This window comes from Lepus europaeus, chromosome 20 (genome assembly GCF_033115175.1).
Source record: "Lepus europaeus isolate LE1 chromosome 20, mLepTim1.pri, whole genome shotgun sequence".
In the NCBI taxonomy this organism is placed as follows: domain Eukaryota; kingdom Metazoa; phylum Chordata; class Mammalia; order Lagomorpha; family Leporidae; genus Lepus; species Lepus europaeus.
In genome coordinates, this window is record NC_084846.1 from 43,471,379 (window position 1) to 43,496,439 (window position 25,061).

At 46.5% G+C, this 25,061-nt stretch overlaps 1 protein-coding gene across 3 annotated transcripts; it reads right to left on the reverse strand.

Annotated features, from left to right (window-relative positions):
- Positions 1–3,195: 3,195 nt before the first annotated feature.
- INHBA (inhibin subunit beta A) lies at positions 3,196–23,139 on the reverse strand. Of its 3 annotated transcripts, XM_062178329.1 has the most exons (4): positions 23,029–23,139; positions 19,371–19,557; positions 14,138–14,687; positions 3,196–5,049 (listed from the first exon to the last, which is right to left on the reverse strand). In XM_062178329.1, the coding sequence occupies exons 3-4, from the start codon at positions 14,523–14,525 to the stop codon at positions 4,163–4,165; spliced, it is 1,275 nt and encodes a 424-aa protein (XP_062034313.1). In that variant the 5' UTR covers positions 14,526–14,687; positions 19,371–19,557; positions 23,029–23,139; the 3' UTR covers positions 3,196–4,162. The 3 variants fall into 3 exon arrangements, with proteins under 3 accessions (XP_062034313.1, XP_062034311.1, XP_062034310.1); XM_062178327.1 differs by lacking the exons at positions 19,371–19,557; positions 23,029–23,139 and adding an exon at positions 17,174–17,289; XM_062178326.1 differs by lacking the exons at positions 19,371–19,557; positions 23,029–23,139 and having other exon boundaries at positions 14,138–15,218.
- Positions 23,140–25,061: the final 1,922 nt, after the last annotated feature.

Sequence of the window (25,061 nt, forward strand, 5' to 3'; positions counted from 1 at the left end):
AAAAAAAAAAACCACAAAATAAAAATAAAAACAAACAAACAACATCAACCACAGAACATAAAAAGTTTTAAAACAAAACAGGCTTCAGATTATCTTGGCTTTCATAATTATATTTTTCTTTTAAAGAAAAATATCAACCCATTGTCAATGCACTGTTTTTCAAAGCATTTAAATAGAGGGTAAAACCCACTGAAAATTAATACAAAAGAAATGATTCACTTTATGCATAAAAAATAAATAATAATATAGCTGAGACATGTGGTTTGCTTCTGCTCTTGAAGATGTGAACAGCTTCTAAGCATTCATTTTCTCTAACCCATACAATAGCTTCTCATTGATACAGGATTTAATTTAAACACATACAACGTCCACCCCCAAACCTTCTGCCCACATCCACAAGTTTCATTTATTATGTAGGTTTTCAGGGTGACTAAGTTTTTCTCTACATTGAAAAGGGAACTTGTCAAGAGGCCCCACAGGAAATCATTTTTTCAAGTGAACATGATAATTTGAATCTATGCTTCACACAACTGAAAAATATTTGTTCTCTGTGTTTTTGAGAGTCACCTCTTGAAATTCAATCCCCAGGGTTAAAAAAAAAAAAAATGTACTTGTTCTACTTTGAGGAGAATGCAGGGACTCTCCTTGAAAAATGGAGTGTGGAATCAATCTTAAATAAACTTGAAGTTGGCTGGTGTTCCTGGACAAGAAAATCTTGAGTCAATGTGCTAGAATTCACCTTACTTGGGCGGTAGGGAGCTGAAAATTTTAAATCAACCTATAAAGTACTTGTTCAAAAAAAGATATTTAGGACAAATACTTTTCAAAACTTCTCAGACTGGTGTGGGCAGATATTTAGGAGCGCAGGTATTAGTCCTAGACAAAGAGTGGAGAAATATTAAGATCTGATGGAGCCATCCTCATCTCAGGAAAATGTACTATGAGGAACCCAACATGGTAGAATCCAAAAGCTCTTCCTTTCACCTTTCTGTTTTACATGAAAAGACAGGATGTTCACTCGACTTTGCATCTTCTGAGATTATTAAAGATTACAGTCTCTGTCAACATTCTTAGAGATGGTAGCAGTTTACAATTCTATTCCAAGGCCATGTAGCTTTAATGAAACAAGGTGAGGGTTTCTTGGTGTGTGATAACTCGATTATTTAATATCCAGTTAAAATGCTGTCGTACAAAATTTCATTCTTCTGTTTCTAACTACCATAGTCTTTGATCAACCCTCACCTTACCCCTGATTTGTGTCAAACGTAAAGGGCTGAAAAAGATATCAGATGTACTTGAGATGAATGGGCATTCCACACAGCTATCACTGCTTGTAAGTTTCTGCTTTTACTATGGCCTTGATCATCTGTGTGATTGCACAGTGAATTGGGACGTATTCCTCCCACCATCTGCACAGATTCCAGTATCAATTCCAGTACCAAAGAAGAAGCCGCTCTAAAGGCCCTCAGCATCTTTCTGAAAATTTGTGGAGTTGAACATGGCCCTCTACTCCTGTCCTTGAACCTTTCCTCACCACACCCACTCTCCCACATGCAGAGTGTCTAAACTTGGTGGACCCCAATTAGAATCCATTCTTGAGCTTCTCATGAAATTCCTGTTCTATTTCCTGCACAAGAAAGGGTGGGCCTCTAGAACATCGTCTTTCTGCCTGATATGGAGATAAGTAATTTGCCTATATACAGCCTAGTGTTAAGCTATACTGACTTAGTGTACTTATTAAGAAGAGTTAAACTGCCTTTTGTAATATTTGGTTTCTCACTAATTTTTCATTTCCTTATGATTATTTTTTAGACTTACAAATTGACAGAGTTAAAGCTTCAATAAATATTTCACAAAATACTGATGAATGTTTTTTCCCAATTATTAGATATTTGTTCAACATTTAAAAATGTTGGCAAACTTCAAACAAGTCAGTAAACAGGGCTCTATATTTTAAAAAGCACATAAATGAATAACTTATCAGCTGTTCTAGGCAAGCGGAATACTGGAATAAATTAGATAGAAACTCAGCTTTAAGCATATACTTTGATATTTATAAAAATTTTTTTCCTTTTTACATCTGAATCAATACATACAAACTTACATATCAAGAGTTTTGGCTGTAAATTAAATATTAGGCTTTTATACTGTCCTCATCCCCACCTCTTCCTAACTCCTAGCTTTTCTCTTCCTTACTCCCATTCTCTTAACACCGTCCCCCAAATTATCAATCTTTCAAATAGTGACAATAGTATCATTTAACCCAGCTGGTGCAGGTAATATTTCTCAGAACCAGGCCTGAATCATAAAAACAATGCACCTAACTCTTTTATTCTGGCCTAAGGATGAGATTTTTTTTTTTTCCCAAAACAACAACAAAAAAATGCTTCTGATTTAAGATTGATTCCAATAGACAACAAATATAAGTTGAAAAAAAAAAAAAAAACCAGCCCAGAGTTTTGATTAACATTCTGTCTTCCCCACAGGGGATAACTTGTAGGGAGGAGAGGGGTTGGGGAGAAGAAAGAGGAGGGAATTTGATCCCTGTACATTGAAAGAGGGCCTTACTAAATATTCACTGGAAGTTCCAGCCTTTTTCCCATCCAAATTTTTGAAATGTGCCCACCTAGTTCAGAGTAAAAGCAAAAACTATAGCCTATCCTTCTTAAAAATACTGTGTTTTGCACACAAACATTCATTGCTTTAAGAACATTAAAAAATGACAGCCTGAAGTGCTTAAAATGTGTAAGGACATGGTACAAGACATGTATATATACACACAGATATGCATATGCACAAGCAATGTATATATACACATACAAGCATGTAGTCTCATGAATTTGAACTTGATATCCAACAGTGTACAACTACTGTACATCCAGTATGAAATGTCCTGTTTCATGGATGCAAAAGGAGTCAAAAACCAAACCTGTCAGGTCGTTGAAGCCCCAACACAATCCACCTTACTCAACCTTGAACCTCAACCCCTGACTCATTAATGGTGAATGGTACCAACCACAGACAGACTGTTTAAAGGCTCACACAAATGTCTTTGGTGTATGTGTCTATTTTTTAAGGTACAAAATAATAATAATAATTATAATTATAATAATAAAAATAGCTATTTTGTGTGCTGTAGCAGTTCTTTTATAGCTCACATTAAGTGCAGCTCTTAAACCCCACCCCCACCCCCACCCAAAGAAAATACTTGTTAAATAAGGATTAGACAGGTCAAACACCATTGTAGTGCAAATAGTAAACGATAAAAAAAAAACAACATTTACAAAATATAGAAATGTTTGGATCCAACAGATGGACAAACATATTCCTTTCAAGTATCTCTCCTTGAAGAAAATAAAAATTAATCAGGTTACTTCCAATACAAAAAAGTCTCTCTTTTTGTTCTCTCTCAGGTAAACAGTTTCAAACCTATTAGGTTGCATAGTTCTAAGATCATAAGCACCTTAACGAAATGTAACTTGGTATTCTTTTTCCCTTGATCTTTCGCTCTTCCCATTCCTGTTCTCAATTTTTTTAATATTGGTTTTGTTTTGTCTTGTTGTAAAAGTGGTGCAGAAAAAGAAAGTGTGACCACCTGCACACTATTGTCCTTTTACCAGTATGTGGTGTGTGTGTGTGTGTGTGTGTGCTGATAGACACAGAGATCGGGTCACACAGACATACCTTATGACCTGGGTAATTGGGTGGGAAAGTGCCTATGACTGGCTCTTTCAAACTCATGGCTTTCTAGATGCTATTTGGGTCATGTTAGTCCCCATTACTGCAGACTAGACAAGTCGACTTCGGGGCTCGCAAGAGAACTGCAAGGGGGGAGAGGACAATACCCCATTTACAACTGGCATCATCAGTTTCATTTCAGAACAAATGAAGGGTACACCATTCTCCCTTTCCCTCTCAATTCCTGTCTCCTTCACTGCTTCATCTCTGAGCCCTGGCTAAGGATTTTTTTTTTTTTTCCACATCTTCCTTCATCTGTTTCATCAGATCAGGTTTTGCTTTTAGGTTAGTTTTTTTTTTTTTTTAATTTCTATTTTTTTCTGGTTGTTTAACTCAGAAACCTTTAAAAAAAAAAGTCTTCATTTTGCCACTGTCTTTTCTGGACACCTCTCACTCCCTTCCCCCTCCCTCAGGGCGGGCAGCTCTATGAGCAGCCACACTCCTCCACGATCATGTTCTGAATGTCTTTTTTGATGATGTTCTGGCCATCGTCATAGTATAACATGGACATGGGTCTCAGCTTGGTGGGCACACAGCACGATTTGAGGTTGGCAAAGGGGCTGTGACCCCGCATGCGGTAGTGGTTGATGACTGTCGAGTGGAAGGAGAGCGAGGAGCCCGACGTGCCTGCTATGTGGCTCGGGCACTCGCCCTCGCAGTAGTTGGCGTGATAGCCAGAGGGAGCGATGATCCAGTCATTCCAGCCAATGTCCTTGAAGCTGACAAAGAACTGTTTCTTACAGCAGATGTTGACCTTGCCGTCACACTCCAAGCCACGCCGGCGGCGGCGATGAGGGTGGTCTTCCGACTGCCGGGCCTGCAGCATGAGGAAAGGTCTGTGCGACTGCTCCTTCTCCTCCTCCGCCCCGCCTTCGCCTCCGTCCTTCTTCTTCCCTTCCCCCTCCTCCTCCTTCTTCTTCCTCTTGCCCAGGAGCACCAGGCTGGCACCACTCTCCTGGCACTGCTCGCAGGCAATCCGCACGTCCAGGGAGCTCTTGCCCTGGTCCAGCAACCGCTGGATGCTGCTGGAGACGGGGAAGATGTGCCAGGTGCTCTTGCGAGCATCCACCACCTTTTCCGACAGCAAGAGTTCGCTTCTCTCCCCCTTCAAGCCCACCTCCTCGGCCTCATCCCCTGTGTCCAGGAGGCCCTGTGGGTGCTTCTGTTGCTGGAAGAGGCGGATGGTGACTTTGGTCCTGGTCCTGTTGGCCTTGGGGACCTTTAGGAAAAGCCAGACCTCCGCCCGCTCCACCACGGACAGGTCACTGCCCTCCTTGGAAATCTCAAAGTGCAGCGTCTTCCTGGCTGTGCCTGAAGACAAAACACAGCACAAGAGAACAGAAGGACACTGGTTAATTCATCAGTACTTGTGTCTCCTTGCTGATTTCAGGCGAGCAGCAGTCTTTCCTTAACGGACCATCTAGAATAGGGGTTAGCAAATTACAGCAAAGACTGGTTTTCACATTTTTAAATGGTTGAAGAAAAACAGTATTTGGTGACACGTGCAAATTGTCTGGAAACTAAATCAGTGCCCGTCAACAATGCTCTTTTGGAAGAGAGTGATGCTCATTTTTCACATGCTGTCTACAGCTACTTCTGCATCACAGCAAGGAGTTGGGTACCTGCTACAGACACCCTCTGCTGGCCCCCAAAGCTTGAAATATTTGCTCTCTGTCCCTTAATGGGAACACATTTTTGGAATCTTTGCTCTCAAATGCAGAGAGCCTGGGGAGTGCATCTCAGCTTCATCTTCTACACAATGGGAACACCATCATGACATTCGACCCCTCGTCCCACAGTCTAGAAGGATCACATGGGGTAACACCAAAGTCCTGCCCCCACTAAGTAGTGTGGGTCCATGCACGCCCGTGTGCAGGTGCACCCTGAGCTAGTCTCCCTTCCTCATCCCCATCTTTCCCTATGTCCCTATCCCCTCTTCCCCGGGTCGCCTTGCCTCTGCTTCCATTGAGTCAAGCTTCTCTCCAATTCACTCCTCTTCTGAGCAGCTGGAGGCACCATTCCCCAAGGTGGAGCTGATCAGGCCACTCCCTCTTGAAGTCTTTAATGACTTCCTAGGGCTAGGTGGCCAACGGGCACTGTTGCTGCCTTCAGCTCCAGCTCTCACTCAGCCTCCTGTTCCGTCTGATCCTTCTGTGTGGCGTTTCTCAAGCTGTCTCACCCGAAGTCAGTGACACCTGTTGTTCCTGCTATCCAGAGCACACCTGCCCCATCCCAACACAGCCCCCTCGGTGCCCTTCGTGAGGCCTCCGACACTTCTTTCAGAAGCCTCTTCTTACATCTCCTCCACTGTCATCCTCTTGCCCGTGTAGGTTGGGATGCCCAGTGTGTGAGCTCCTGACTCATTCATTGTCATAGTCTAGCGCTGAGCAGAAGGTAGACAATTAGTTCACCACTTATTGTCCAGTGGAGTCATCCTCAGCATGGAGCTGCATGAAATTCAGAAAGTTGTCTACCTCTGAATCCATATTTTAGCCCCCGTCCCTTTAGAATACAGCTGACTGAGCACCAACAGCATGCTTCAGAGAGCGATTGCTGCTAATTTACAGGAAATCCCTGCACTGTCAGGGTAGCTGGATTCATCAATCATTCAGTTCTAACCTAATTCTAAAATTAGAAATTCATCTATTTCCTTCTCTTTTCATAAGCACCTGAGCGTTTATTCATGCAAGAACGTTTACTATAAGAAGCAAGTAATCAGAACAGGGCTTTTTGACTCATCAAACATTTCCCCTCAATTCCATTTTTGCCACACGGCAGTTTATAAAAATACGTCCCCTTGTACATGACCATGTACCTACTTAAAACTGTCTGCTGTGCATGCATTTCATGTATGAATCTGGGAACAATCTTCAAGTTCATCTGAGAACTCTCACTCCCTAGGAGGATCTCCCTGCCTGGATTTCTATAGCTAACGGAAATCCAGCCATACTTATCACTCCAGGCCCTGAGATGTTTACGGTACTATAAATTTTAGGCACAGTTTCAAGTTCTCTGCAGCAGACGGCCGCTTTTCTGTGCATTGCGCACTGTAGATTCTGTTCTTAATTTAACACACTCTGTACACTGTGATTATGATAGTGGTAAATTCACTGGGGCAGGGGCCAAGGAGGGCTGCAGATGGCTATGAAAGGTTCCCAGGCGTTTTGTATCAACTTGCCATGATGAGGATGGCAGTGGTAAGGGGAGTTCCTTTGCCTCTGACCTCAAGTCTCTGGCAGGAGTTGAAATGAATAATGAAACTGGCCCTGTGATTAGATAGGACTCCAGAGCAGGCAGCACTTAGAGGGGGAAGCTGGCTTATTTTAGGAAACAGGCTGACTTTTCTTCCCCCAAGAAATGTGACTTCTATATTCCCCTTTGCTATGAATTGGTGGATTTTGTTTATTTGTTTGTTTTTTAGGAAAGCGAAAGAGAAGATTCCAAGAAGCACAGCTTAATTATTTAAATCCAAAAAGGCAACCAGCATCAGATTTTAAGGTGCTAGGGTCCTGCCAAAAGCAGAAGAAAAGGCTGGGGGGAACCTCCCAAGCCTGGGGCACTGGCCCCAAGGAGCTGCAGGCTCCCTCCCTGCGTGGGCACCCTGCCCTGTGGAGCCTGTTAACAAGCTACCTGCTGTTTCCCCTTCTGCCTCTAGGCAGGCCAGCCTCTGAAACCCTAACCAGCACAGGGTGTCACTCTGAAGACAGAGAGATAGTAGCTGCTAAATTAGAGAAGCCAGAGGGCACGAGGTTGTGTTTTGTTTTTCTAGGAAAGAGTGTGTGAAACCAAAGCATCTGACAGTACCCCAGATGGGAAGACTCCCTGGGTGTCAGGTAGCTCATCCTCACAGGGCTCCTGTGCGCTCATCCACGCTGGACAGGAGGGGTTGAGGATGAAGGCAGATGGATAGCGGTCTTGACCTGCCTGTCTTGGACTGTCCATGAATCAAGGCCACAGACATCTACAGATGCCTGGGGGTGGAGGGAAAGAGAGAGTTAATTGCTGGGACCAGAACAAGTGACAGCCGCATGCAAATTGCTTTTGTAGGGCCAGGGAGGCTGAGGCCACTGGCTTTCAGTCACATAGTCCACAGGACAGCCCCTCATTTCACAAGAGCAGGTTTCTAAGGCACGATAGAGCCCCACCCCTTCTTCACAGGCAGCTGTACTTGGAAGCAAATGATTTAGTGTTCCTGAGAGAGGATTGTACAAAGAGAGTGCTCATTAGAGGGGGCTCAATCTGTCAGGTGCTGTTATATTAGGATCAGAGAGTCATCATAAAATGACTTTCATGCTGGTCTTGGCTGATAATTAACTGGATGGCATCGCCTGCGTGTTGTGGGGAGGCACGAGCACTGATTTATGCATCAGTTTAATGATCTGAGCTGAAAGACGCCCTTGCCTGTATTTGCATCCACTGCCTGCGTGCTTTCTCTCTCCCCCATATTTCTGACATTTGGATTTTCCCCCTACTAATTGACATGCCTGTCGCCTCCTTCTCCTGGTGTCCATTTCTGGAACTGCTATTTGTACATTGCATGATATTTTATCAGGAAAAAAAATAAAACTGAGATCCAATTTCCTGAAAATGCGGTTGCCATAATGCTCAGGAACAGGGGGACGAGAGAGAATCAAGTCTTCCTCATGTCCACCTCACATGCAGGTACATTTTACAAGTTCTATTGTTTTCTGACTTATAAAGCAGTGCATATTTTTTGTTCTATTACATTAGCTTTCATTGCAGAAGGGGGTGGGGAGAGCGAGTCGGCTGAAGCTGACATGGAATTCATGTTCATCAGGGCTGAAGGTTTTAGAAATATAAGCCCCAAATGTCTTAGGTTTGAAAAAAATAGAAGAGCTAACCAGTTGAGTGATGCTGTTCCCTTTATCTCTCTGTTACCTGGAAGAGACTGCTTGGCTGCAGTATCACTTTCAGCATGCCATACCCCAAGCTGCAAATCTCTCTGCATAACAAATTGAAAAAAAAAAAAAGGGAAAAGGCTGCCTGAGGCTGAGACATTTAGGATCAATTTCTAATGTTTCAGGTTTGCTTTACATAGTTCGTGCTGTAAAATCCTGAAATGGAAGCCTTCCCATAATGCTTCCTGAGCAGGTAAGGCATTAGTTTGTACAGGTGCGTTCTGGGTTCCTACACTACAGCCTAGCTAACCAGATATAGCTGGCTGCTTTGCTAACCTTTCATTACCTACTCTCTCTCATAATATTCTTTTCTTCCTCTGTGCTATTTTTTCCCCTCCCGAGGCTGGTGAGCAAAGCTTGTATCACAGCCTGCTCTGCCTGACTAATTCACTAAGAAAGTCCCACGCAAACCCATGTGGGTGATATTATTTCATCATTTAAGCCCCTCTGAGCTTGATGGACACATACCAAAGGGTGAGAAAAAAGGTGCAGAAAAACGGGTAGGGATAAATGTTCTACCTTGCAGGGGAATACCTCTGAAATGCTGCCTGATGGGAGGGAAGCCGGTGTAAGCTGGGAGCAGACACCTGAAAGGGTATTTCAGTGCATTTTCCTTTGCTTTCAAAATACTCCAAATGTTTCAAATAAATCAATCATGGAAGCGCACCAAGGGTTAAGCAGCCATGCGCCTTGTCCTTCCCTTCTCTCACATTAGGATGCAAAATACTACGCATCCTGAAGTTCAGCATCTCGGATTTGTGGGCAGATGACAGCAACACACACATGCAGTGTTTCGGTATGGTTTGGTTTGGTTTGGTTTGGTTTTCCTCACCAGGGTCCGGCTTCAAGTATGCTGCCCTTTTGTACATGGGTAATAATTATGTCTCTAACGATATTGTGGAAAGCCTTGTTGTTTACAGAGAGTATTTAAACCCCCCACGGGGGGCCAAAGCTTTGCAGTAAAAAGGCGGCTGTGACTTTAATTTTCCATTCTTCACCAGGGTTTCAGTGTGTCTGGATATGGCATAGTCAGTGGTAGTGACATAGAGCTGCTATTTACAGCGTGTGTTCTCTGAAGCACCCAACTTTGCATTTGGACTGCTTCCAGGGGTTTCTGCAGAAGGCAGCAAGTGAGGTCTTGGAGGTTATTCCTCCTTTGACCCACACTGGAGGACTTTGCCCCTGCGAGTACGGATTTGATCATAAATTATGTTGATTACCTTTTTAGCCCTGATAGCTCTCCTTAAGATCCATTACTGAATTGTAAATGCTCAGTCACAAACATTCATCACCCATGCGTCTTGCATTTAAATGGTGATGAAAAAGAAGGTTAAACAGTTAAGGAGAAAGAGGTTTTAGGTTCCTAAGAGAAGGGGGAAAGTTCTTAAGATTCAACTCACAGAATTTCAGGGACTTCTTCCAAAGTTCCTGAGAACTTTTACACTTTTGATTTTGGACCTAGGAACCAGCGAAGTACGAAGAATCTGAGCTACAGTTGAAAGATCATGCTCATGTATTTTTTAGCAGGAGAGAAGCCAAATCAAATACGTGTTTTCACTAAAAGTGCCAGAGATGGTATTACTCCAGTTCTCCAAATGCAAAAACTGAATCTCCACCCTGGCTTCTCCCCACTCCCCCACCCCCACTCCAGTCCGCCTCCTTCACAGGCCGCAAACCACGATTAATCTCTTTCCACATCTTTCCCTCACCAGTTCTCTCCACACCCTCAGTTCAGAAAGAAAGGCATCCTCAGAAGCCGAACACCATGTTCCCACAAGGCGTTCAATAAATAGCCTTTTTTTTTCCCCTCCCTGTTCGAAGTCCCTTGTCATTTGTTGCTGCTGAAAAGCATTGATAAGGCAGGCAAACTAGGACACAAAATCAGGGGAGATGGAAAATGGCTTTTGTAAACCCAGGCAACCGTATTAGGGAGAGATTCGTGAGCAAATCAGTATCGCTGATGATTCATGGTCACATTTCTCCATGCTCGGCTTTGTTTGCTTTTGAAATTTATCACTCCTCTGCCTTCCATGGAGCTCTGGAATGCTCACAGGCATCACCAGAATTCCCACTTCCTCTGCTTCTGTCCCATTTAATGTATTACAGGTAGCTGTGTGTCTCCCTTCCCATAAAGTCTTAACTTCAGCTGGAGGAGCAGGAGATAACTGATAATCACCAGGATTAAAGAGCTACAGAAAGGGGTTTCCAGTAGGTGCAACGGCCTTTGCCTAGATTGACAAGGAGCAAAAAGTCTTTGGAATGCGCCCTCTTGTGGTCGCTCCTTTCCAGTTAATCAGAAAAGAAAGTGTGTAACCCCCTCAAGGTTCAGGGAGGGTCAGTGAGGGTAGTTCACAGAGAAGTTCAGGGCAGGGGGCGCTCAGCATCAACTCCACACTGAGATGGCTCCCTGGGGGAGGGGAAAGTTCCCATGCCAGCCTCCTTAGATCCTTGTTTGAGAGTGTTCATTTCTAACTCCACAATCTGCTGGAGATGGAATTCTCCAGGCTATGTGAGCATTAACCAGTGCTTGGTGTTGTGTTGATCTCTTTCCCTATCCATCCTACAAGTGCTATCAATTTCAAAGCTAAATTACCACATAACCAGCATCTAGGTCTTGCAGAGGACGGAGACTTAACAGACTTAACGGTGTGTATAGCTGGATGCTAGCTGACCAGCTACTGGCAAGAATCAAAGTACAATAAAATACACCAACTGGAAAGCCAATGACTTTTACCTCTAGGCTTTACCTTCCCCACAGTGTTTTTCTTGAAGAGAGGACACCTAGTTAAGGCCTTGAGGTAGACGCTAAGAACACACTAACTGTGTTGAGCAATTTGGGGTGACATACAGAAAAAGGAAGTCACTTACATGTGCTGGAATACATTTCAAAATGTCTTAGAGTGATTCCCATTGGTGTGACCAAAACAATTAACATCAATCTGATAAAGACGGGCACTTTGTACCTAAACACAGCTAGAAAAGCTCAATACAAGGCACCTTAGTTTTTGTAGTCCCTCTATTGCTCTGATTGTGAGCAATCAGAGGAAAGGCAAAAATTAAACACCTGTCCCCAAACTGAGAAATCTTGAGGTTGAAAGGTGCCTCTATGGGTGTGAATTTATGGGACGTTCATGGGTGACTTGATGACTTGATTCTATGCTGTACAAAAGTTTATAAGAAAAGAAAAAGGCATGCCTTTTCTGTTCTCCCAGAGTTTTGACGTTCCACATAGTTGAGATGTTATGAAAGTTGAATTATTCCAAAAGCAACAAGACATCGATCTTTGCTATTCATTTTCCTATATTCGCCACAATTATTCAGATGATAAATAGCTTTCCTGTGAGCAAAATCAGCAGCGAAATGCTTGCATGGTACTCTACTTAGAGAGCTGATTGTCCATAAATGCAATCGTTAAATCTGTAAAATTATATTAAATCGATTCGAGGTTAATGGGTGAAACTTCTCAGAAGAGAAAAATGAGCTGTTATAACAAACCTCTTCTAAGAACTCAAAGTTGCAAACTCAACCAGGAGGAGTTTCCCATTACACACCTTAAACTTCAGTCTGTAAACCCAATGAAACACCCTTTTCAAAAGTAGCTCTTTTCTTTCAAACTAAACACCTACCAGAGAAGTCAAAGATGACAAGATCCCACATAACTGACGGAGATCAGCACTGAGATGAAGGCCATAAGAAAGGATGTCAATGGTTGAATTCTTTCCCTGCCAAATCGCTAAATTCCAAGAGAATGATTTGCTACGCAAGTACAGTAAGTCAGGGAAAAGGGACGTATTGCTAGCATCAGTAGTGGGGTAGGCGGTGGTCAGAGACACAGGTATATTCAGTTATAGGATGCGGTTCAAGTAAATGGAGTAAGAGGTGCGGTTGAGGCCATCAGGTGGGCAAGCTGACATACAGAAGCGCCGGCTCCTTCCGCACCAACTACACAGCAGCACTCCAGACCACTGGGATCCCTCTCCTACATAGGACACAATGGCGGGAGCATTTCTCTTCTGCTTCTCCTCAATGAAAGGTTGAAGAAAAATTGGGTGGCAACTTGGAAACTCCAATCTGACTTACTTCCTCTTTGCGCTTCAGAAAACAATAAAGTCCTAATGATCTCGCCACTGGGGGCTGCACCAAGGAAGAACTTTCAGGAAAGAAAGTAGAACCTTCCCTAAATGAGACAGACTTCTGGGGCGCAGAGCTTAGCTGCCCAGGAAGCTGGTGGAACAAGCCAGAAGCTGCTAGGCTCTCTGCTCCCCCAAAGGGGTGCCCAGGTCGCACATGGCTTTCTTGAAAACAGAACATGTGAGTCAACAGGTTTTCAGGATTGGAAATTCTGAGTGTTGCCTTAATTGTTTATACTGCTGCAGCAAACTTTTAAACAAAATGCTGGGAGTCCCTGCACATACTTTACTGGCCATATGCTCTACCAAACAAAACAATGGCATTCCTTTCAAATAGATTTGGCAAGGGATTCTTTAGCCTGGCATTACCATGAAAGTAACACAGTATTAACACATCTGTGTGCCCACCATGTGTGCCCGGCACGCGTGGGCTTGTAGCCATGCAGAGGGATGTGCATCCCACAACTGTGAAAAGAACCTGAGCCTGGCTCCAAGTTCATGGCCCATACTTCTCACAGGTATTTTCCATTCAGCAACAGGTTAGTGTGGTCCCGGGCCAATGATTAGAATCTAGTTACTGAAGTTCTTCCTCTTCAGGACTGAGTGAGAGTTCAATGTAGTAGCTAAGAGCACTTTTGTCAAGGTTGCATTCCTTGGCAAGAGAGCTCCTGGTAACTTCATAGAGAACAAATTTTCTTTTTTTTCTTTTTTTTTTTTTTTTTTTTTTGTGAGTGTGGGGGGTGGTTCTTTTTATTTTATTTATTTTGGGGGTTCAGAGAGCAAAAGTCAGTACTCCAAAAGTGACCGCCGGTTCAGAGTCCACTGCCCCCCAGAATTGGGTTTCTGCCGCCCGTGCGTTTCTAAACATAAAAAGTGACTGTCACTGATGAACACGCCCTGCCTCTCTGATGTGGACCCAGATGGGACTTTTAAAGGAGAAGGGGTTTGCTGAAGACAATGACTTCATCCGTGCCGGGGCACGCTCACCCCCTCCCCCATCACGAACTTCGGCTGGGGTCCGGAAGCCTCCTTGCTCCGCGAGCACCCAAACCCGCCCCGGGCTCTCGTCGGGCCGCCGGGACCCGAGCCCCTCTCTGAGCGGCCTCCAGCGACAGACCGGCCCAAGAGCGTCCGCCCCGCGTGCCCGGCGGAGTCGCGCGAGCGCCAGCCACGCAGCCCGGAGCCGCCCCTCTGAGAAGTCCTCCGGCCCGGGTCCCCGGCCTCCCCTCCGGCCGCTGCCGTCGCCTAAAGACCGGGAGCCTGCCCGGGCCGTTCGCAGCCGGAGGGCGCCAAGTTCCTCCCGGGACGGTGGGAGCCGGAGCCCGCGCGCCCCGCGATGCCAGCACCCACCTGACTCGGCGAACGTGATGATCTCCGAGGTCTGCTCCATCAGCTCATTGAGTTCTGCCCTCCTTCCGATGTCATCTTCGATCTCCACGAACCCGTTCTCCCCCACCTTGCCGACATGAAGCTTGCGGATGGCGTTCAGAAGCGCCGCCTTGGGCACCGGCTGCGTGACCTCGGGTCTCTTCTTCAAGTGCAGCATGTTCAGGATGTGTTTCTTGACCGCCTCCACCATCTCTGGCTGCGAGTTGGGTCCATCCTTGGGCAGGGCGGCCAGCGCGCAGGACGGGCAGTCGGGGGCCGCGCTGTGCCCCTCGGCTCCTGGCGTGGGGGAACTCCTCCCTATGATCCAGCAACTTGCCAACAGGAATCCTCGGAGCCAGAGCAAGGGCATCCTGGCAACCAAAGTTGTTGTGATTGCCTTTTTTAAAGGCCCTGCGTTTCCTCCCCCCTCTCGCACAGGTTCTTTTTTTTTTTTTTTGGTAGTGGTGGTGGTGTGCTTTTTTTTTTTTTTTCCTTTTTTTTTTTTTTCTCTTTCTCCTCTTCAGCAAATTTTCTGGAACAAGAACAAAAAGTTTTCTGTGAAGTTTTGTTTGCAGGTTCCCTCTCTGAATGCAGTCAGTGCCGTAGGTTTGTGGCTGTCAGGGAGGAGAGTTCTGAGTGTCTCCGAGTAAGAGAGAAGGAAAGAGGGAGGGAAGGAAGGAGGGAGGGAGAGAGGGAGGGAGACACGGGGTGGGGGGGGGGGAGACAGAGACAGAGAGAGGATGGGAGGGAGAGAGAGACAGGGAGAGAGGAGAGAGGGGGTGAGAAGAGAGAGGGAGAGAAGGGGGAAGGGAGAGGGAGACAGAGAGAGTGAGGGAGGGAGAGAGGGAGAGAGGGAGGGAGGGAGACAGAGAGAGGGAGAGAGAGAGGGAGAGAGAGAGAGAACGGATTGGCCCTAAGTGAGTGAGTGAATGGGAGAGGGAGGGAGCCCGTGAGTAGAGGCTGTGATTAGGGAGGGAGGGGCTGCGTTCCCTGGCAGACTGCTTCGCTTCTGCTCCCAGCTCTCTCACACACCTCTCTGCAAACAGCACCCTCCTCGGGCTCCTACTTTCCCTTCTGACACAAATTCCCCTAATTTTGTTCACTTCTCTTTTGGTTTTTCTCTCTTTGTCTGCCCCAATCCCATGGCCTCGCCTTCTTCCTTTTTTGGAGGGAGGAAAAAAAAAAAAAAAACCGCACGTTGTCCATCCCCTGGGAGGGCTCCATTCAAGTAGCGCCCCCCCACGCCCCCGGGCGCCCTCCCCCCACCCCGACCTCGCCGCAGCCCTGGGCGACCACACGCCCACCTGGCGGTCAGGTGGGGCTGAGGCAGCCGGGAGGTCGGGCTGACAGGTGGCGGAGGTCGCGGGGACAGGGGCCCGGGGCGAAGGAGCGCCCGCGGCCCTGGACGGCGCTGGCCCGGGGCAGCGCGGGGGAGACCTTCCCCGCTCCCATTCATTCCTGCGGAAGTGCTCGGGGTCGGCCCCGCGGGCGGGCGACCCGAGGCTCTGCCCTCGGAACTTGCGTTTCGGGCCGGAGGAGCGGCCGTGCGTCGCCGGCGGCGCGGTGCGGGAGGGCTCCGTGCGGCGCGCCCGCCGGGGCCACCTGAGGGGCTCCCCCGCGCCCCGCTTCCGCCGCCCGCCGGTGCCCCGCACGCACTCGGGCGCGCGCCTGCAGCTACCGCTGCGTCCGACTGCACCGGGCAAAGGCGAGATGCTTTTGGCCTTTCCCACATGCTCTTACAAAGGGAGCGCACTCCTCTGACTCGACTAACTGGCCCGAGGGGAACAGAATCCCCGAAATATATTGGCAAATTGTTTCTCTCTGTCACGTGGTCGTTTGCTCAGCTTGCCCCCAGCCTGTCCCGACCAGCGCATGCACGGACAGTCTCCTCCAGGGCTGCTCTGTCCCTCAGAGAGAACAGCACAGATGAAATCATCGTGGATTTTAGTGTTCGCAGAAAAGGAAAAATGTGTTCTTAAACAATGCCTTTCCGAGGCTTTTTAAAAAAAAGTCTCCTTCCCTCCTCCCCCCTCCCCTTTTTCATTTTCCGTCTTATTGCTTTTATCTCGCAGAAGTATCTTTAAGGGGTCCATCTGTTAAAGCTTCCCTTCCCTTTCTGCTGCTTTGCCACACAGAAGCCCTCGTGGTTTCTGGGGGGTACTGTCAGCTTTTATCTGACACCCAGTGTGTTCGCAGCATTCTAGTCAAGCCAGGCGGTTTGGGGCAGAAAGAGTTAATGAGCACCTTCACTACAAGCCCAAGATCTGAGTGTAAAGAGGGAGAAAAAGCTGTCACTGAGTTAAAATCACAGCTTGCAGAGGTAGCAATGCTGTTCTGAGTTGTCCACACTGTCCCCTCTTCTGTGGCAAGCCATTCAACACCTTTGGGGTTGGGGCTCCAGAAACATCCATTACTCTGCTCTTATTGTTAAAACTTTGTCCACATTGCCTGAAAAGCCACCTTTTCTTCCCAGTGGGGGATGGTGAGAGGGGACAGGGGAGTAGGGGCAGTTGTTATAGTGGTTTCATAAAACATCGCTGTACTATAATACTTAACATCACCCACCTAAGTGTAGCCACAGACACTGTACCCAAAGCATTTTGTAGTGCCATTAAGTTTTACAAGAGAGTCTGAAATAGAACTAAAAGTTGAATGGCTCCAAACAACTCAAAAGACCTAATAGTAGCATTTAGGTAAGTGCAACTTATCAATCTTTGGATTCTGTCTGCTGTGAGTGTGTGTGTATGTGTGTGTTCCCTGAAGTTACTGTTTGCCAGTGTAACTCTTCAAAATAGCCTTCTCTCTGGCATATGTACTTGTATGTATGTGCTGAGTGGGCTGTATAAACACATAATCCATTTGCATGCTCTAGGACCATTAAAAGCTATATTAACCTGCCTGAACAATATAAAAAGATACAAATCACAATGCCATGGAAGTGCCAGTTGTAAAATTCCTTCTAGCCATTCTGACTTTGAGTGTGTAAAGCGCTTATAAGGAAGAGTTAAAAAGCATTACCTTTCCGGTCCCCTCTCTGTCCCCAGCCGGCTCTTGTATCATGTGGTGAGGGCCGCCTGAGCTCCTCTTCATGGTGTTGGCACTGTGAAGTTTTATACTGTACTACTTATTTGTACATTCGTACATTGGTACCACTCAAACAGAGGAGGGCTGGGGCTTTGTTTGGGATTGGTTAGAATCAGCATGACATCAGCGGATGACTGGTTTTTCCAGTGTGAGACATTTCATAATTCATTATCTAATGGAAATCCCTCTTGGCTTCTCAGCCACTACTGGGTGATGCACTGAGCCACTGAAACCTCTGGCTGTGACTAGTCTACCTTCTACAAAAACACTGGAATCAGACAGATGCATCTCCATGAGTGTTCAACTTCTTCTACTACTCGAACACACGACTCATTATAGTCAGGTTCAGTTTTATGTCTTTACATAAAACATCTGTTACTTCGTCAAGTTGCCTCTATTTACACAGTATTTTATTGTTTCTTACAGGGAAGAAATTTCATAGTGTTCCTTATAGGGATTCTAATTTGGTTTTATTTTTAAATAAGCTATTTCACTGAAGGGGGAAAAAAAAAACAAGAAAATGCATATACCCATATGATGATGGTCTCCCCTCCCTAACTTACACTATTATCTTAACGTCTTGCAATTGAATGCCTGCTTCATAAATCATTTAGCACCCAGAACTTCAGAAACAGTTATTCTCTGCTGAACTTGGTTAGCAAACTTCCCAAGTCTTCCAAATCCCATGCAAACGAGCAAAACAAAAACACAAAACCTCACGCATCATTCTTGCTTAACAAAACTTCAAGTCCTATGATTTCCAGATTGTCACAAATATTACTTGAGATTAATAATAATAATAATAATAATAAAGGAGTGAACTCGCCTTGAAATAGGGGTGAAGTCGGTCAGGTTAGTTTGGTTGGCTGATCGGTTAGTTGGTTTTGGGGAGGGGGGCGTGGCTGGCAGTTCTGGGAAATGAGACAGGCAGAAGGGACCCTCAGACAGGAGTGGCGGAGATGAGCTGTCTTAGGGAGACTTGCGAAGCATAAGCTAGGGTCTCGTGACAAGTTGGATAAAATGTGCAAAATTGGGAGCTAATGAAAGCCACATGACCAGATATGTTGTTTTGTACGCAGGATTTAACATGCATAAAATAAACTTTTCACTCTGCCCACAAGCAAAATATAGAGGCTCTGGCCTCCTGCTGTGTGGTCCAGCAGGTTCCTTGAGCACACCAGCAGTTTTCTGTGTAAGAGAGGGTCTCTCTTGGCTTGGTACAGAGAAAAGTGTGGGTGCTGAACTGCGAGGGAAGAGGAGTATTCTAAGAACTGCATATGCAGAAGTGAAGTAGGAAATGAAATCACGAGGTTGTAGAGGAAGAGAGGGAATCTGAGTGCAAAGACAGAAATAGGATCAGTGAGGGTGCACTCCACGCCTGCCCCCCGGTTTAGAATTGCACTCGGACTGCTTCTAAGAAAGGCGCTCCCCTGCCCTCCTGGAGGAGAACTGGTGAAGAGCAATGGCCTTCAGGACCTGTGAATGCAGGAGCCCTGGTGTCCTGCCTGCAGGATCACGCCTTCCTTAAAGTGGTGTGGTGAGGGCACAAAGCAAACCCAGATCAGACCCTGGCTTCACTGTGTCACATAAGCTCCGGCCTCACTATTCCCATCCATGAAATGGGATCGCTCCTACTAAGCTGCAGGGTCAAGAGCAGAAAATCTGAGAAGCCTGGAGGCTTTTTTGAAACGTCTGTGCCACAGGAATTTGTGCAGCACCCAGACTAGAGGGGCTACCCACACATGTGACTCGGAGGCCACGATGGCCATCTGCTGCCAGCCCAGTGCCCACCTGCCAGCTCGTACCTAAGCAGCTCTGAGCTCATGCTCTGCCTGCATCCCCAGGCTCCGAGCTGAACCACAGTGCAGATGCCTCCTCATTCAGGGGAAGTCAAGTGGGGGAGGTGGAGGGCGCAGGCAGGTGAAAATAGCTCCTGCGGAATATTCTGGACTGGGAATGAGCTCTTCCCTACGAACTCCAGGGCCCAGGGCCGAGCTGGTCTGCCCAGCTCCTGACAACGATCTCCTTTTCCTTGCTCGGTTTGGTTTCTCTTTCACTTCCTGCCCCCTCCCCCCGAGCGTCCCCACCCCCAGGCCCTTCGGGTCCCGGCTCCTCGGCCCTGCTACTGTACCTTGAGCAACACCTGCTGGCAGCTCCCAGAGATCACGCCGGAACGCGGCCGCGGCTCGAGCCCAGCTCGCGGGATGCCTGGAGTCAGGGCCAAGCCGTTCCAAGCGGTCGCCTCTATTTTTACCCTGAGCACCAGCAAGGGCAACTTCTTTTAAGAGCAGCTCTTGATTTTTCCCCCCTTTTGGCAGCTAAAGAATTCACAGAGGGGGAAAAAAAAATCAGTGTTCAGTGAGTGCCGCTGGGAATCTCTGATCCCAGCCCTCGGTGCCAGGGACTGAAACCACAGCAACTGTCAGGGACTGGGACCTGCAGTGGGGCCGGCGGGCTCCCCCGCGGACAGAGGCGAGCCGGGGAGCGCTCCCGCCCCGCACCCGCCAGCTGCCCCCTCTCGGATCGTGGAGTTGGGCCCCAGCAGCTACTGCACTGGCGGAGTGGCCCGCTGCCACCGCGGTATTCACCTAGCGGGGGCGGCCTGATTTACTGGCTACTTCACGCAGCTCCAACTCCAGGCTGGAGCCTTTGCAGGGCTCTGTGCGCCTGGAGGAGCAGCCACTAGCGAACCCGGTGGAGCAGCTTGCGGCGAGCAGGAGCCTGGAGGGGGGGCGGGGGGAGCCTGTGGTACCTTCTTTTACTGTAATTGCAAAAGGAACGATGTGCCAGAGATTTATATTTAGAAGTTGTATGTTTCTACTTTTATGTAAATGGAGCAATTAGGGCCTGTACTTGCTGCTGCTAACTCCACTGCTAGTGCATTGCTGGGGAGCTGGTGTTTTCAATCACAATTAGGGAGCTGGTCAAAAAACAAAGTTCGTTTGAGGATAAGAGCTCGATGGTGCGAAAGGGCCAGAGAGCAGGGCTGGTGTGCGGCCCCGTGGCTTGCGGTGGCACCCACGTTAGGGCACCGCTAGCCCTATACCGTAGTGGTGTTTACCCGCGCAGCAGCTGGCCCCGTACAAAGTTGGCAGCGATCAGGAAGCAAGAATGTTCACTTTTCTTTTCAAGCAAACCGTATGTCCTTCGGCTTTCATCCAGGCTATTAACTGGTCTCTTTCCTCACTACTCCTGGAACAAGGAGGCAGGCTAGAAAAGGGGCCATTTTTCATGGCTCCGTTTTTTTTTTTTTTTAAGCTGCTGCTTAGGGATTGCTGGGATTCTGTCAAAAACCCCAGCCAGGAAGCCTGCCCCCACTCTCACCCTCACCCCCAGCAGGTGACTGGGTCGCTGTCCTCAGATTCAGCTCGCTATGACACAAGGCTGGAGCTTCAGGACAAGACTTCCTATGAAAAAATTTTTAAAAACATTTGCTTACAAAAAAGCACGATTTCTGGTTCACCTCGTCTGGGGAATGGAACATAAAACGTGACTATGGAGAGGAATCCGAAGGACTCGCGAGGTGTTCTGAGCCGTTCACGTGCTATTCTGGGCTCAGGCTGGAAAACCTGGCCCGGTGGGGGAGTGGTGACTGCCTCAACAGGCGCTGGGGCTCCAGAAACCGTGGGCAGGACCCAGAGTGATATTCACCGCAGTGAGAGTGCCGAGACCCTGCTGGAAGTTCTCATCAAAAGGGGTGACCAGGGACGGCACTGGCTGGCCCTGCTGGCTCCTGGACAGGCATGGGCAGCCTGTTAGGTAGGAAGGTGTGGGACAGAGCGGGACCCTGAAACCCGTGGAGGACCAGCTCTGAACAGACAGAGAGAGGGAGACGTTAACACTCCTCCAACAATGCGTTGAGGACAACGGGGTCAGAAAGAGTTAATCCAGAACTGCAGCCCGAAGCTTCACATTTCTCTCAGAACCACCAGATTATCCCACAAGGCCTTGTGCTGTGTAAGGGCGCTCTGTTTTCAGAGTATTTGGAAATGCCATTGTCTGAACCGAGGAAACCCAGATGCTAGAACTAAAACAATTAGGGAAAGAAGAAGAAAAAAAAATAAAACCCAGTAAATAAACTGTTATGCTCCCTTCTAGAAAAGTGGTTCTGCACTAGGGTGACTTTTCTTCTCCGGGGACATTGGGCAAGGTTTGAAGACATTTTCAGTTGTCACAGCTGGGAGGGAGGTACCACTGGTACCCAGTGGGTAGAGGCCAGGGATGCTGCTGAACACCCTGCAGGGTATGGGCCCGTCCCCCAGTAGAGCAATGATCTGGCCCCAGATGTTCATTGTTCTGCAATTGAGAAACCCTGATTTAGAGTTGCAATTTTAAAGTTTCACTCAAGTGCCTTTTTATCCATGCTTCAAGGGGACTTAGAAACTAGAAAAATATTAATTATTGGATAATTCTGCTTCCTTATGCAACTTGTTTGTCCTCATTACTGGAGATCCATGCCAGATTACCTGGCCCAGGAAGAGGTCCCCTGGGTGACATCTTTGTTGCAACCATCTACCCAGTATGGCCTCCATATGTTACCTGCTAGCTTTTTGTTCTACCTAAAAGTAGAATCTTGGTGACCAGCAAAAAAAAAAAAAGGGGGGGGGAGGAAGGGGTGAGCTGGCCAATGCCCAAGTTGTTAGGAGGCAAAAGACTCATGAAAAGAGAGTAAATGAATTAAGAATTGAGTTGTTCATTTTAGCAATTCAGTATCAGATAAATCCATGTAGCAGAGAATTCCCTGAAGTGAAATTCACAAAAGTGAGATGACTGTGGGTTCTCCCAACCAACGAATATGATGTGGCCTGATTTTATTTGTTTAATACCTTAGGGGAATGACACACAATCAATATCTGAAGAGATAAAACAGAGTGCTTTGCTAAATCCTAAAGCTGGTTCCAAGCAATGTTATCCTTTCTAAATTTCCTTTTAAAGAGGAAGTGGTATGGCTGTGAAAGGAAGGCCATGCCCCTACAGGTGTTCCTCTCTCGTGAAAACTGGGAAAACTATTGTGAAGGACTTCATATCACAGAAAATAATAGTCATAATCAACAAATGTTAGTGAAACTCGCAAAAGGGAAGCTGCTTGGCTCAAACTGGCTTAGCCGACGAATGCCGCTGGCCAGGTGGTGAAGGCCAGCTTCCCAGGTTTATGACTTAGCCTCTTGGTGACTTGGGTCATCAGGAAGGAGAAGTTAGGTCAGAGAACCTTTGAAGACCGAGACAGCCGGGAGGGAAATATCTCACCACCCCATGCCATGTCATCTTCTCCATGACATGAATCACAGTATCCCCAGGTAAATGGTCATTTTAGTACCAAAGACCTCAATCAATTTCCAAATAATTCAGATATGCCTGGATTTCTTCCCAATAAGGAACCAGTTAGTGCATGTAAAAACTCAATATTAACAGAAATAATCTTTTACAACCTCTACAGAAAAACATACGAAGGTACTTAAAAGGTCTGTGGAAAAATGGAAAGATAAGTCTATTTTTGGCACAAAAAAATTAAATCTGTGTATAGTCCATGCATAATATGCTTTTTCCATGAACTTTTAAATGACCCCGTGTGTACTGCGAAATAATAAAAGGATGCTAACTCAAAATAAATAAATATGCCCTCAAAGTTCTTCCTGACCAATATATGTTTCTAAATCGTTCATCAAAACTCAGTTTTTAACCCAATCAGGAAACATCTGCTACAGGAATTGATCTTTCTATTGCCCCAGGAGATTATGGGAAAGGACTCCAAAAGAACATAGAACACATAGCATAACCATTTTTCTCACCTGGATTCCCTTGGGTGATAAGTTCCATGGTGCTCATGTGAAGACAGAGGTTCAGCATCAGATTCCATTGGACTGATAAGACAGCAGAAATCTCGATTCGAATGCAGCTTTGCCTAGCACCAAAGATACTCCTACCACCTGTTCCCAAATTGTAGCCTCAGAGAGGAAATGCCACAATCAAGGCTGGGGGCAGTCTTGTGTGTATTTTTTTTTTATCAGTGAATTGCTGCCTCCCTCGTGTCCTGATAGAAAGAGTCCAAAGGTTCTACACCTCGGTAGGAGTAGCTCCAAGGCACAGCAGAGCTGGCATCACCCATGGGCCACTGTCCACGGGCACGGTGGCCTCCCCCGTGCATTGACAGTGCACTCTGGCAGTGCTCAGCCTGCTTAGTAAATATTTCCAGGTGTCCTATTCTAATTTTAGGAAGGTGAACTTTGCAAGCAAGACTTCTGTCAATCTTTATCAGCTTGGAAAAACAAATGGTGGGGCCAGCGCTGTGGCGCATCAGGCTAAAGCCCTGGTCTGCAGCGCCAGCATCCCATATGGGTGCCGGTTTGAGATCCAGCTGCTACACTTCAGATCCAGCTCTTTGTTATGGCCTGGGAAAGCAGTGGAAGATGGCCCAAGTCCTTGGGCCCCTGCCCCTGCATGGCAAACCTGGAAGAAGCTCCTAGCCCCCTGGCTTCAGATCAGCTCAGCTCTGGGCATTGCAGTCATTTGGGAAGTGAACTAGCAGATCTCTCTCTCTCTCTCTCTCTCTCTCTCTCTCTCTCTGTAACTCTGTCTTTCAAATAAATGAAATAAATCCTTTTTTTTTTTTTTAAAAAAAAGCAAATGGTAAGTAAGCACAATTTTCCTGTAGAGTGTAACTGGAGTCACCAAATTCTATAACTCACAAAAAATCAACTTATGGCCACAGTCCCTTTTTATAAGACTCATCGAACTCCTCTAGGAGGATGGGATAGAATGATGAATAAAGGAAAAGCCATTCTGTTAAGGAAGAAAGAAAGAAGAAAGAAGAAAGAAGAAAGGAGAAAGGAGAAAGGAGAAAGAAAGAAAGAAAGAAAGAAAGAAAGAAAGAAAGAAAGAAAGAAAGAAAGAAAGAAAAGAAAAGAAAAGAAAAGAAAAGAAAAGAAAAGAAAAGAAAAGAAAAGAAAAGAAAAAGGAAGGAAGGAAGGAAGGAAGGGAGGAAGGAAGGAAGGAAGGAAGGAAAAAAAAAAGAAGAACAAATTCAGAAACCATCTTTCCCAAAGACCAGGGTTTCATTTGTGATCCCTTTAATGAAATGGGGTTGGAAAGCCAGCAGTGTTATTTTGGCCAACTCCAACATCATTTAGCTATGAAATGAGAATAATTAAAATGGTGCTCCCTATAGAAAAGAGTTCACCCACTAAGTTCCCCAACTTTGAAGGAGCTTTTGTTTTATTAGATGCTGTTAGCTTCATGTTAGTCACAGGAAAAAAAAATGCCCACATACACACGCACGACTAAATGTAGTCAGTTTGCTCAGCTGCTGATGACGTCACTGCTGCCCACTAGGAGTGAGTTACTGTAATAACCCCCCTTTATTAATCATAGGCTGGAGGAAGCACAAAGTGAGTGACATCATTAGGCAAAGGCTCACTCATGCTCCAATTTACTCAGCTTTATTATAGCATTTCTCAAGTGTCATATGAAAGTGATTACCATTTCACACTTTCCCCCTCTGAGCAAGCATCCCTAACCTTCAATTCAAACTCCCTGAGAAAAGTTGAGTATTGCAGGTGGAGGCACATAGAGACCAACTCTTGCTGTCCCAGGAAGCATGTCTTCCTCAGCGGTTTCTTGCTGGCCTTGTGATGGAGGCACTTTTTAGGTTAATAGCATCCCAGATAAGTGGCGCTCAGTTCACGGTGGCATGGGTGGAAAGCTACTGTGAAGAGGACCCTGATGACACACGTGGGCACAGCTACACATAGCCTCATAATGACTGAGGGCACAGGATCTGCACACCAGGGCCTTGAAATGTGAAATCCTCACATGAAGACGTGGT